Source organism: Amaranthus tricolor, chromosome 1 (genome assembly GCF_026212465.1).
Source record: "Amaranthus tricolor cultivar Red isolate AtriRed21 chromosome 1, ASM2621246v1, whole genome shotgun sequence".
Classification (NCBI taxonomy): domain Eukaryota; kingdom Viridiplantae; phylum Streptophyta; class Magnoliopsida; order Caryophyllales; family Amaranthaceae; genus Amaranthus; species Amaranthus tricolor.
In genome coordinates this window covers 43,706,383-43,721,518 of record NC_080047.1, presented here as the reverse complement: position 1 = coordinate 43,721,518, position 15,136 = coordinate 43,706,383, and the positions used below count along the sequence as shown (strand labels likewise).

General features: G+C 30.7%; 1 protein-coding gene across 1 annotated transcript; it reads right to left on the bottom strand.

Annotated features, from left to right (window-relative positions):
• Window positions 1-2,455: 2,455 nt before the first annotated feature.
• Window positions 2,456-9,064, bottom strand: LOC130827890 (cytochrome P450 98A2). The gene is made up of 3 exons (XM_057693781.1): window positions 8,510-9,064; window positions 3,588-3,997; window positions 2,456-3,295 (listed from the first exon to the last, which is right to left on the bottom strand). The coding sequence occupies exons 1-3, from the start codon at window positions 8,997-8,999 to the stop codon at window positions 2,648-2,650; spliced, it is 1,548 nt and encodes a 515-aa protein (XP_057549764.1). The 5' UTR covers window positions 9,000-9,064; the 3' UTR covers window positions 2,456-2,647.
• Window positions 9,065-15,136: the final 6,072 nt, after the last annotated feature.

Sequence of the window (15,136 nt, the reverse complement as noted above, 5' to 3'; positions counted from 1 at the left end):
AACGTCGTTTGCAATATGCCAAATGCATAACAAATGCCGCACATCTACATTAAACACAACATTGAACGCAATTCAGACATATTCAATAAATAGAACGACATTAATTAATCAACAAAACCTTTTTACCTGGGAAGACGTCACGAATAACTGCAGATAAACCTTCGTTTCAATTGGTTATAATGACGCTAGGAGTCTGAGCAGTGCCGAAAATATCTCTCAATCCCTGCAACACTCAAGAATACGACACAGCCGCCTCATCTCGCATCAAACAGAATGCAACCAAGAAGTTGTGATTGGTTGGCGTCATTCCGATCACTTCACGTAGTGGCCACTTTGTTTGTTCGTTTTGTACGTTGTATCTACAGCACAACATACGGCCACGTACGTATCATTTGGATAGAGGTAGGATTTGCAACTAATAGTCTGCTCAATTCTCCTTTGCTATCCAAGTCTGTTCAGACCACGTAATTAAATTCTGTGGCCATATAAAGACAGTATTGAAGGGGAGTCCTACCCTCCATCTTTTCTCTCCTTATTGATTGCCTAATATTATATATCTGATTCATGCTAGTAAAAATACCAGGAAAATTGTCGCTAATAGAAGTCATAATAAAGGCCGGCTGCATTCCGGTTGCACTAAGTTGTTGTATGTGCTCCCGAATATCTACATTGATCCTATTCGCCCTTACATGACCATCTCTGTACACTAAGAACGGGTGGTTATGTTTTCCTTTTTCACCAGGACACACCCTTACCGTCCAAGGTCTTTCTCTTGGTTTAGGACTACTTGCTCCAATCAAAAATTTACACCCGCAACTTCTACTTTTAGAACTTGATCGGGCAGTATTATCCAAATTATGTACATCACCCCTAATATTACCATAGCGGTGACATCTTAAATACACACTAACTCTAGAATGTCCTTCTTTTTTTATAAGAAGCACGTGTAAATTGAAAACCAATTGTTATTGCTATCGCATCGGCCCAACTATGTAACTCATCTAAGGAAAAAAAAATCCCTATCCGTAACAAAGCTACCGGAGTAATCTACGTTGTCTCCGAAGTTTTCAAACTCCTGCAAATTTTAAATAAAAATAATATAAATTAATTACATTAATAATGAAAATATAAATAATAATAATAATAACAAAAATTAATAAAAATACTAATACTAAAAAAAACTTTAATAATAATAATACTAATACTAATAATAATAATAATAATAATAATAATAATAATAATAATAATAATAATAACAATAATAATAATAATAACAATAATAAAAAAATTACGACAAATAAAATTAATAATAATAATAATAATAATAATAATAATAATAATAATAATAATAATAATAATAATAATAATAATAATAATAATAATAATAATAAATAAAAAAATAATAATGTAAATAAAAAAATAATAATAAAAAGAATCGCACAAAACTGGGCGACTGAACCATGGTCCAGTTGCCCAGTTTTGTACGACTGAACCATGGTTCAGTCGCCCAGATTGGTGCAATTCTTTTTTTTTTAAACACATTTCCAACGATTCAAATCGAAAAATTTACGTACCGGATCCGATTCATAATCGCTTTCGTTAGCCATAGTTAATCGATTACAAGTAACAACTTGTTTAAAATCAAACAACGTTTTTAGAGAGTTTTTAGAGAGATAGTACCGTGTTTGAATTCGTAGTTCATACAAGAACGCGTCTGAGAATTCGATATATATAGACAAATCTTCAGGATTAAAGTGTTAAATAGTGTTATTAAATGTGATTTACATTTATTAATTAAGTTTTAAGTCTAGTGACAATTTTATAATTTTTTAAATTTCAGGGGCAAATTCGTAATTTTAAGAAAGGTGACGATAAAATAAAAAAGATGTCGATGCATTCTTTGAATGTTCTCTAGCTGTTATAGATGCGACTTACCACCTAATTTATGTAGACTGAAATGTCGGATATTAATAATGATTTCATTAGCTATAATTAATTTTTTTTTATGTGAGAGATTTTTGTAATGTCAAGTATAAGAATTATTACATAAGAATTTCGATGGGACTCAAGAGAAGTACTCCTCTATTCCTTGAATTTGTCAGCAAAGTGTTTTGCAAAAATATTATGAAGTGTTACTTAATCCTTTGGAGAATAACACATGATAATTTGTGTTGTTGATATTAAAAGAAAAAGTTGTATGGATGATAAAAAAAATGCAGCAAATTAGGTGAGACGAACAAGTATAAGAGATATAGCAATCTCAAAAGGACATACATGTAAAAAAATATTTTCAACTTTAATTTATAGTTCTACCAAAAAAGGTTATTTAATCTTTTTAGAAGTTATTAAATATTTACAATAAGTCGAATATGAATCTATTCACAACATTCCACCAAAAAAAGTTATATATAGTAATATAAGAGAGAAATACTAGGACTAAAAACAAACCACGATAAGATAAGTTTAAACCAGTAACACGATGTAATATTTAGTGCTAATGAAAAAAATATGTGAAGACTTGTTTAAAGTCAGTTTCTCAATTTCTCTACACATAAGATAAAAATACAAAATTATATATTTTCACATAAAATTTTCTTTTTTCATGATCAAAAGTATAATATGCAGCTAAATAAAATTTTTAAGTAGATTAGATTTCAGCTGGTACACGTTTATACAAATCCTGTGCAGGTAACCTTGGAACAGGCACAGCTTGTAGAGGCGTTTTCATGTAAGTGACTATTCCTGGGGCTTCCTCCAATTCAATTTCTTCAGGTTTAACATCCTTTGGTGGGTTCCAGTCAAAATGGTGTAGTAAATGACCCAACATAGATGTTACCAAGTTTATACCCAATTGTGTTCCTGGGCAGATTCGTCTACCTGCACCAAATGGAAGCAATCGAAAATCATGTCCCTTCATGTCAATATCCTCCTCGAAGAATCGTTCTGGTCGGAACTCTAATGGGTCACGCCAAATGTTTGAGTCACGAGCCAAACCCCATACATTTACGTATACAATTGTGCCTTTAGGGATATCATACCCACCAAGCTTGACATGAGCCTTGGCCTTGTGGGGCAACATTAGAGGGGTTGGTGGGTGGAGCCTTAAGGACTCTTTGGCTAAGGCTTGTAAGTAGGGAAGGTTCGAGAAGTCTAGTTCGGTCATGATTCGGTCTTGTCCGATTACTCGATCAAGCTCTTCTTGAGCCTTCTTTTGTACTCTTGGGTTTCTTATCAACTCGGCTAAGGCCCACTCGACTGAGATTGAAACCGTGTCCATACCAGCGATAACCATGTCCTGCAACATCAAAAGATCAACTCATCATCATCATGCCCAGTATATTTCGCTCATTGAAGTTATGATCACGGTTAAGGTAGGGTTGGATCACAGCAGACCATACCCTTATTCAAAGAGATAAGGAGGTTGCAGCAAGTGAGACCCTTAACTCGAGAATGACTTGCAAATGAAAACAGAAGAACAAAAAAACACCATATGCAAGACAAAGTGTTGAGCTCGGATTTCCTACACAACTTGTTATAGACACAAGCACTAAAATCTCTATATATGTCAAACAATTATGCATACTTACCCAAAGAAGTCCAATAATGGTGTCCTCACCAAGTTCATACTCATCCTTTAGGGAAAGCAAAGCATCAACAAAATGTTGCTTAATACCACCAGTATTTTGTGACTTGACTTTAGCATGCTCCTCCATGATTTCTCTAGTAAATCGATCCAGCCGAACATTGTGTATCGCAGCCTCGCCTTTTTCTTTGTCGAGAGGCTGTAACAACCATCGTAGCCACGGAAGGTGCTCGGCCAAGAAGCTATTCTTGGTATTTTTCACCCCACTAGATAAAATTCCCTTAAATTCCTTTCCTAAGGGATCCAATTCACCCTTAGAATTTATAAATCTCTTCCCAAAAGTTAGCCTTGTGATGTTGTTGAATGACACTGTCCCTATGTATCTCCTCACTTTAAGGGGCTTGCCTTTGTTTTCTGTATGCAAAAACAAGATCATATGTTAATATAGTGCCACAATTTTAAAACTGAGCCAAGACTCATCATCATCATCCCAATAAGTTCCGCCAAAGGCACAATCTGAGAAGGGTGGGAAAGAAGGCAGACTAATACCCTCATCACGAGGAGGTTGGTAGCCCATACAACCTATTCAAGATTAATAAAACTAAATCCTTCACATATACACATATACACATATACACAAAAATTTCCGATTATATTTGCAACCAAAATGAATCAAAATTCATAAAAAACCTCAAGTTCTTACAACGGTAAAGTTGCCGCCAAGGTAGAAGCTACTTATTGACACTAAGGTCGTTAAACGTTGTTTTGTTATGTGAATGATTCAATTATCGTAACATTCAAGGTACTATAATTTCCGAACTAGTCATCATGCATTAGATATGTTCTCTATTTTTCAACAATTATCTACTAATTGAAGTATAGTTCAAGAGAATCAGGTGATTAGATATAAAAACAAATGTTTTTGTCAAACATATCTAAAATCAATCAACCTTAGAAATTAAAGAAAAAAAAAGTTTAGTTCACCTAATCTAGTTAAACACTTCCTTCCACGAAATATAAATGCAGGGCAAATCAACCAACTTTAAACTACTCCTTACCAACACTTGTGTTAGTATATAACATATTTTAGGGGTTTTTAATTATCAGTTTAAATTTTTGGTTGAATTGACTTTTTGACATTGTATCGTGTTAGAGTATATAACATATCTTACGCTGATGGTTGAAACTCCAAGACATGTTCTATACTCTAACAGAGACATTAAACACTCCCCATTTTGACGGTTTGCTGCTCCCTAACAACAACAATGTTCAAGCCTTAATCTCAAAATATTGGAATTCGCTACGAAAATTGATTTGCATTCATGATTATAAAATGTAATTAGGATTCACTGAGCTGATTGTCATGAACCTACTTGCTTACTCTCCTTTTGCCATAAATCTATAGGTGTCACTAAGGAGTGACAACCAACAAGAGGTACACTTGGTCACGTTGATTAAGGAAGCAACATTGAATTAAATGTCAATTATTTCTTTGACATTATTAATACTTGCCAATTGCCATTTTTTTTAGTTTAGCCCATTAAATTTGTCTTATTTTTATTTTTATTATGATTCACACGTTGTTCTAATTTATCCAAATGTTTAACTTATCTTTTCATCTTATTTACACATTATTTTTTTACTTTTCTATAAAGCTTATTTTTTGGTTTCCCCACGAAATACTCGAGATAAATTTGATGGAACTGAGCGAATATAAGATAACACTGAACAAAGTGGGTTAGTTGTCAACTCCATAACAATCACATTCTGAATTTCATTATTGTGACTAAAACAGATGGAATAACACAAATAATATAAGCAACAATTATAAATTATTCTGATTAGCATAATCTAATCAACATGATTAAGACATTCACATGGGTAAGTTAGACTTACAACCTAAATAGTGGTGTTGAGAATATTTTATGGTCTAAATTTTCATAAAATATATCATTTTATTTTCATAATGATGAAACTTTGATTATAAAAACTTTATTTGTCGACATTTTTTCAGTACCACCTAATACCTTCAAACAATAATGCATTGAAATGATTTTGTGAATAAATTATGACGATTAGAATAGAACAAACATGTTCATAATGTTTGTCAAAAGATTTTTCTGCCAAAATTACACTAATTTTTCATGAAAATTTCTATTATATAATACCGACAAGAGGACAATCAAATAGACAATAATATGAATTTATCATCAAATCAGACGTTAGTCAACATAATTAATGTATGATATATCCATTTTAAGATGATTATATATAGCCCTTAAGGTTACAAATATCATTACCTTGAAGTAGACCTAAAACAAGATGTTTATTCCATTCTATATTAGGTTAAATTTAACCCTATAATCACAATTAGAGCTTCATTAGTTTATAACTACATAATAAATGTGTAAACAAAAAATCGAAAATGCACAAGCCATATCCAAAATTAGTTGGCTTGGTTCCATTAATAGTCTTCTAAGTCTCATAGTACAACATAAAGTGTCAATTTTTTTGACAAAAAGATCAGCAAATATTATAAATGGAAGTGAATTTAGGTCAATTTGGTTTAATGGGTACTTTGGTAGTTGGTATGTATCTATCATCTATATGTATAAATCTATGTTATGTCAATATAGACCACTAAATTAATTTAGACTTCTAGTGTGATTGTGAGAGGGCATTATAGAAAAAATAAATAAAGTAAATGGATAATTTTTAAACCAAAAATTATTTATAAACGTAGAAAATATTATATAACCAATTGTTATTTGCTGGTAGATGAGGTAGTCCACTAAATTATACTAGCATATCGGTAATACTCACCAATTATCCAATGTAAATGTAAAATTATAAGTGGGTATTTTTTAATCCAACACTAGTTAACCTTTATAAAAATTTTTAAATTAATTTTTTTATAGTAAAATAATAATAATTGAACCTAGTATTATTCCCTCGCTATTACTTTGAATTTGAATTTTATACTTTAAAATTTTTTCACATATTTAAATTGTATAGTTCAAATTTAAAAGTGAAGTATAATAAACGGTTGGTAACAAATTCCTGGTCATCACAATTATGTTGGCTTTCTAGTTCTGAAAGCAATAAGATCTAATTGAAACAAATGCCACCTCAGTTACCACCTTTTCATGTACGATAAATTAAACGATTTGGCAACCTTTTGGACTAATTCAACTTTGGCTGCGTTTATTCCGGTGGGTTGCAATATAATTAACTTTTTGTCGCATGTAATTTAGTGATATTAAAAAATTATTACTAATTTATATATTTAGTGTAATAAGTATTAATTTTTATATTAAATTTCACTATAAAGTGATTTAGTGATATTATATTTGGTTTTAGCAATATACGTAATTGTTACTATAATCTATAATGACCTTTATGAGAAATGTCGTTAGATTCTAAATGTCGCAAAAAGCTTTATAATGATTCTTTATATTTTGCTAAAGGGTCTAATAAATCTCAATAAATGCACTAAATATATAATTAAAATATAAAGTAATGACATTTAAATCAAATATCACTAAATATATCCCAATAAAAGTATATCATGTTGTAATGAGTATTGAAGATATAAAGATAATATGCACTTATTATTCGCCTAACATATGAAAATCATATTTAATTATTCATTAATTAGTCAATAATTATGAATAGATGTCATAAAATCATACAATTTTTAAAAATATATTAGACGTAGTAAAACTAAACAAAATACACTTAAATATTTCATCCCATAGGCGAAGCTACAGGTGTCACTGTTGGCCACTTCCTCTTCTCAATTAAAAATTTTTCTTTTATGATAACAACAATAAGAATTTTTAAAAATATTGTATCATCAAACAATAATAGTCTGATCTTTTAGCCCATCAATAATCTTAAGTTCTGCCACTATATTTTAAACCTGAATAATTGGAAATAAAAAACTATAGGAGTATCAATTCTACATTTACTATTTACTATTTACTATTTACTATTTGCTATGTATGCACTTACATTTGGTGCATTCTGTTTCATGTGATGTTAATAATGAAGAGATATCCTTCCATGTGTCATCGTACTTTTCTTATTTATAAAAAGAATAATTTGCATCAAACATTATAACAACAAAATCAACATCAAATCACAATAATATAATTATTTATTCATATAAAAATATATAAACACAACTGAGAAGATTTTAATAAATAAGGAAAAATCACCCTTATATGATAGGAATGATAGAGTGAGAGTTTTGTTATTTTAATTTATTTTTTTTTATTTTGTTTATTTTAATATTATTATTCTTATATGGTAGGATATGATAGGGTGAGAGTTTTGTTATTTTAATTTATTTTTTTTTATTTTGTTTATTTTAATATTATTATATTTTTTGTCATTTTATAATGATTTACAAATCACAATTATTGATTAGGAATTTTTGCTCAAGCATAGACAACTTTAACCATGTTGACTTATTAGTTATTGTCAAAACCATGGTCCACGTTCCTCCTATATGCTTATCATGTTTTTCCTTAAATATTCAAAAAATAATTTTCCTAAAAATAAATTTAAATTTCCTAATTTTGCACTACTCCATTCCCAAAGATTGTTTGCCGAAAATTTTTGTATTTATTAGCAAAAAAACAAACAAATTTAATTGTAGTAATTCTAGTTAATGTACATTTAATCAAGATTTAGTATTCAACTATCATTTATTACTAGTTAAATAAACTAATCACTTCATAATAATTTATCTTCCCTAGATATTCTCCGGCCTAACAGATAAATAAAAAGTTAATATGCTAATAATTTGTATTAAGCAGGCTATTCAACTTATATATAAAGGTCGTTTTATACTGAGATCGTCTCATACAAAAATTTGTGAAATATTAATTAATATATAATTAATTAGGAAGAAAAACATACCAGGATTACTGCAATCATTAAAGATTGATTCAATCATAGCAGTAACTTCATCTTCTCTAATGGGCCTAAGGGCCTCAAGTCTTTTTTGGGTAAACAATTCCAAAGTACATGCCTTTCTAACCTTAACATAGTGGGGCCCGTAATCAGCCCAAATAAGATCTTTTCCATCTTTACTAAATCTTGCAGATGATCTACTTCTATGTCTATCAGCTAAAGTTTGATCATGTTCTTTCAATACTTGTTTTGCTAATTCAGCATTTGAAACGACGACGTTCAGTTTTGAACCAAGTCTAAATGAAAGTATTGGGCCATATATTTGGGACCATTCATGGAAGCATTTGACCCGTACGGGCTTAATATCGTAAATGTTACCAACAATGGGCCAGGGTTTCGGGCCGGGCGGGAGTTTGTGTCTAAACCGGTTGAAAAGATTGTGTGCTATAAGAAGGAAAAGAAGAGAGAGAGGAATGATTAGGAGAAAACTAACCATGGTTAGTAAGAGAGAGAAAGAGGAGAGATGCTGTTGATTTGTTAAGGAAAAGTGGGGGGGAGGAGAAAATTGGGTTTATATTGGTGAGTGGGTGGGAAGAGGTTGGTGGTTGAAAATGACATGTGTATTGGAAGGAATAGGTAAAGGGTGGTGGGTGAGAATGAGAAATTTGGTTTATTGGAATAGTAAAAAAAAAATAATAGATCACTTAGTTTTGGGTGAGTGATATTTATTTATTCACTAATTTTTTTATTGAGATGTCTTATTATAAGCCGACTTTAATTGAATTAGTCTAAACTTTTATTTAAAAAGAAAACTAATGCTTTGCACAATTCAAATTTTATTGTTTTTAATATTTATTTTACTAATGAGCTATTTATATGGGCTTGTATCACGATGAGATAATTTTATACCAGACTTGCAGTTATTTATTTGGTTTAATATAGATGGGATCTTGAAATTGAATTAAATTATTAAGTATGCATGGAACATGGTATGTATTCCCAAAGTTATATGCATGATGGGTTAAGGGTCATCAAATATTGTATTCCTCATTATGATGTCTAAGACATAGAAGTATATAGAATAAAAGAATGGTAAAGATAATGGGTGGGGTCCTACTTGTAACATTATAAAGATTCTTTTGAACATGCTTAGTATGATACTTCTATCTAATATTATGTGCTAAATGGATTAAAAAAAAAAACAAATTTTCCAATTAATTGAATAGCTAAAAAATTTAATCCCCCACTTCTAGGATTTAGGTTAGTTTCCCATTTGTCCTGTAAACAATGCTATACTAGGAATTAAACAACGTCTTTTAATTTTTAATATCATCAAGATTGAATGTATGAAGTTTTGTGACAAATAAATTACGCTATTAATGATATCGATGCTTGTAGGAGAAAATAATGCAATAAAAATGACACAAAATATTTAACGAGGTTCACCCAATTAAGGATATGTCCTCCGGTGTGTATTATCTCTTATATTATCATAAAGGAGTTCAAAGAACTCTCAAATATGAAGAATTACAATATAGAAGAGATTAGGCAAGTGTTTGGCTTAGGGTGTATTTTGTGCATGATTTGCAATGGCATATGAGCTTCCTATTTATAGGACTAATTACATTTAATGAGTATTGCACACTTAAGTCTAAGAATAAATAAAAATATAACAGCTCAAGGCAAAGCAACTGACCAAAGAAGAATCCAATGTGCACTGGCTGCAAACCACTCGTTCGAGCGGCTCATCAAAGGGAGCTACTAACCTTTGCTCGACATGTGCTCATTAGAGTACTACCTACGCTCGTTCGAGCACATCAACTCTGAAGCTGCTATTTTGTTTTGATAGCTTGTTCAAGGCACCTCGAGATGGATATTTATTCTTGACCTCTTCAACTCTTCATTAAGTAATATCCATCATGCCATAATTATCATCATTATTCTCATGTGCTTAAGTCACACCTTAATTCCCTCATAACTTCAAGAATTAAACCACACTTAAACACTGAAAACGTTTGCCAAAACCGTTACGATGCTAAGAACAATACAAACAACAATGAACAAAACAACGTTTGACAATGTAAGCTAATCAAAAGGACACAAGGATTTAAGGAGGTTCACCCAATGATGGCTACGTCCTCCGTGGTGTGTAGTTTCCGTTTATATTATATCAAGAATGAGTATAAACAACACTTCTCAAAGAAGAATTACAATTAAGTAAGAGATAAAAACAAAAGGCTATGTGTTTAGCTTAGAGGTTGTGTTTGATGTGTTCGATGTGTGAGTATGAGAGCCCTATATATAGTACTAGATACTAGAATATCAATAGCTCACTTGAATACATAGTTAATATTGAGTAATGAATAATATGAAATAACTCCAAGAACTTGAAAGGTCGAAAACTAGCATCCCATGCATATCAGAGGATCCGCTCGACCGAAACAGGGAGCTCGTTCGGTCGAGCGGCTCGGTCGAGCGAGAATCAGCAGCATTCTGGAGCATTCTGTCTGACCGCTCGACCTACCAAAATGACTCGCTCGGTCGAGCGGGTAGGTCGAGCGACCTTTCTGATCCTTCTGTCAGAATTCGATCGAGCTACCATAAATCAAGTCCCTTCTTTTTCTTCTTCATTAATCTTCATTAACACCCATAATTCATCATGAATACTCACCACATAATTACATCCATTTACATTCTACAAACTAAGAGTCACACACATGATTACACACATTAACTTGTGCACTCAAGTCACACATACCATTCATAACAAACACCATCATCAATCACATACTTAACTCACCCATTATAAATCCTTTATAGGATTCCTCTTCTATGCAACCACACTAATGCATAGAATTTATTTGGTGTACTCAAGTCACCATTATCACTAACAGTCCCAATTTTATTTAGTAATAATTTTTTATATATACGAGTATTTTCTTATTGTGATCACCTTCTTAATTTATACACGTAGACATCTATTTTGTGGTGATTTGTCTTTTTTATCTTAATATTTGTACAAGATTAAATGAGGCATATTTAGTACTATGTTAAATTCATTCATGTAGGCATGTAGCATATCAAATTTTGGAATTGATGAGAATCAAAAGATAAATACAAACAAGAGAAAATTACAAAAGATAAACAAAAGAAAATTACAAGAACAAACCGGAAAACAAAGGAAGAACCAAAAGATAAGAAATATATATGGTGCGACGAAAATAAATTTCTTCCTCAAGAACGTATTTGGTGAAGATATCCACTGTGCACAAGACCAACACGTACGGAAAAGTCATCACACAACCCAACTCATATAGGCGCTCCTCCGTTATTTCTATGGGAGCGAGTGCTTCAAGAAAAAGAGCGACCATTTATTCCTCCTACAAATCCCCCAAAACTATTTTTTGCAATAAATCATGGATGTGAATTGAGAAATCATGTTGCATAGTTGAAACATTGAAAATCGTTCTACAATGACAGATAAAAGTACTTTATATGAGTCAGATTTAAATTATTTTGAATTTGAGTCTATAATAAAAAAAATATTTGATATAGATCAAAATAAAATAATTATTATAAATATTATTAAGGAACTTTTTTCTTTTACAAAACTATATTAAATTTTCATTATTATTTTCGACATTTAATATCGATATTGAACTTTTAACATATTCTAAACGTTTTAATGTTACTTGTAAGGTGAGGTGGGCAATGAGTTGGTGGTAGCTGGTGAATGGTAATCAGGGAAAGAGTATTTGGTTGAGTTGCTATATTCCCATATTTTTATTTATAATTTATATTCTAAAATCTAATAAGATGTGTAGCACAATGTATTCATGATAACACAACTTTTAGTGTTGCCAAAAGCAATTAGTATGGGTTCCTTATTCAAGTTGCTAAATTAAAATTAATATTATATAAAAAAAAAGTAAAGATGTAAACTTATTATGATTTTTTGATGACTTAAGCAGTAAGCATAAACTTAAAAGACTTATTAATAAATAATATGTATTTTCAAAAAACTTATTAAATTATGTACAGTTTTAACTAAGTGAAATTACACAAGATATCTGCTAATAAGAGAAAGCAATTTTTTTATCATTACTAACAAGGATCAAGTTGTATATACATTCAATCGTCGAAATCACAAATAGGTTTGGAACTAATTAAAATCACTATTTAAATGTCACTAATGACAACAATTTTTGACCACCAGACCATCTTAGTTATAAGAAAGTAAAATGATGGGAAATGGATTATGGATATCATATCAATGTATAATAGTGGAAGGGAGTTGGTGAAGTTTATAGAAAAATGGATAAAAGCAAGTTGATGGTGGGACAATGAGAAAGAGCTTTAGGTAGGCCGTGGTTGGTGAAATCCACATTTAATATAATTAGTACTACAATTACAAGTAATACTAGCTTCATTATAAATGTTTTCATGATAAAATTACAAATATACAATGTGTCGGATATATGATAATATAGTCAAACATGGTTGCCTATTTTGTCAAAAATAAAATCCATATTTGACTCAAAATCCCACCAACATATTTTTTTATTTTATTTTTAGATAATTTTTTATTTCTTTTCATTTTAATTTATAGTTATATTTATCTATACATTTTAAGTAAATTCTAAAGATTTCTATTATCATTTTAAGTGATATTCGATTTTAATTTTTAAGAATGTCATTTTCAATCTAAAAAAAATAATAATATTTCTATGGTTCTACTCCTTATACATAGTGAGTATTCTATTGACTATAGTTTGTTCCAGTTGAGATTGTATGTTTATAATTTATTGATGTACTAATTTAATTTGGAAAAATTAAATAAAATTCAATTTAATTATATTTTAAATTATTAATTAAAAATAAAATGCAACTAATAAGTGGGACCAAAAGAGGGATATGAGAGATTGTGTTCTTAAAAGAAATTGGAGTTTGTTCTTTCGTCCTTTACCTTAATATTTAGGAAATAAGTTGGTGATGAATTTGAGATCCATTGGTGGTAAATTTAGCATTAATAAATTTTGCTAAATTTTGTTCTGTTTCCAAATTTTTGTTTGTATCTAAAACTTTACTCATTGGCAGTGCCAGAAAGCAACATTTCATTCATGCATATCAATAAATTTATGAAGACAAATTAATACTTTTATTTATATTGATATTAGTATGATATTATTTATTTTGGATTGAAATAGTGAATATTATGGAAAAAAATATTTTGCCTTACACGTTTCCTTTGACATTAACAACTTTACGATATTCTGCTTCAACACTAGAGCGAGACAATGTGGCTTGTCTTTTAGATGACTATGATAGTAAGTTATCACAAAGAACAATATAATAGCCGAAAGTGGAGCGGTAAGTATCAGGACAACCACCCAATCCACATTGGTATAGGAGATAAGAGAAGAAGATGAATTAGAAAATATTTGAGCCCATGATGAATAGTACCTTTGATACATCAAATAATTCGAAGGAGAACACACATATTAGACCATAGTATTATGAATACTAAGCAAATTATTGTACCACATAAGTAATATTTGACCTAGTGAAAGTGAGATATTGTAAGATACCAGCAAGACTACGCGAGAGTGAAAGTCTTCATATGCATGAGTAGAGTCACTATTGCGTTTGAATTTTGTTTCCACCGGGGTGAGACATGATTTTCAGGCCATGCCAGCACGCACAATAATTTCAGTAGTATATTTGGACGAGATAAGAAAAATCACATGGAATGTTTGATAACAGTAATACCCAGGAAATAATGCAAAGGAATCCAAGTCCTTCATTGCAAACTCAAAGCTAAGTGATTGAATAATTAATTTTCCTAAGGAATTAAAAGAGGCGGCAATAATCATACCATCCACATAAAAGAATAAGATAAGCAACATGGGGACCTTACTTGTAAATAAATAAAGAGTTATTACAAATACTTTAGGAGAAACCATTAGAGAAGATGAAAGTTTCAAACCTAGCGTACCCAGTGCGGAGAACTTATTTCAAGTCATAAAGAGTTTTGTTCAGTTTGCAAACGTAATGAGGATGAGTTGGGTCGTGGAAACCCATTAATTGATGCATGTAGTCTGTCTCATTAAGATATCCATAAAGAAAGACATTTTGTCATCTTATTGATGAATGGACCATGCAACTTTAGAGAGAGCAAGCTTGAGAACTGTGCGACTTGTAGCTAACTTAACTGCTAGCTAAAAGTATCACCATAATCAATCCGAACCTGTTGACCTACACCGTCATCAAGGAGACAAGCTTTGTATCGCTCAAAAGCACCATCAGATTTCCTTTGTGTTTAAAAATCTAAAAGTTCCACACCTTATTTTTAATAAGAGCACTTTATTCCTTAGTCATAACCATTTTCCAAGTAGGTTCTTGAAATTGATCATGAAATGATGGAATTGGGTTAGGAGGAAGAATATTAAATGGTTGGGCTTGAACAATTGGAGCGAAAAACTATTAGATTTGAGATAAAGACGTTAGGATTATTGTGAAAATTTGAAATGATGAACCAAATAAGATAAGTTTCAACTTATTTCCAAAAGTAAGCGTGAAATTTTCAAATCTGTGGTTTGGGCTGTTCGCAGTTAGTAGTAAAAAAAATACAAT

Bases quoted from the DNA above. Each gene is read 5' to 3' on its own strand.
- LOC130827890 (XM_057693781.1), bottom strand. From the start codon at position 8,999: ATGGTTAGTTTTCTCCTAATCATTCCTCTCTCTCTTCTTTTCCTTCTT. The intron at 3,998-8,509 runs GTATGTTTTTCT...TTTTGCATACAG, and splicing joins TAATGATTGCAGTAATCCTG to AAAACAAAGGCAAGCCCCTT. The intron at 3,296-3,587 runs GTAAGTATGCAT...TTGATGTTGCAG, and splicing joins CCATTATTGGACTTCTTTGG to GACATGGTTATCGCTGGTAT.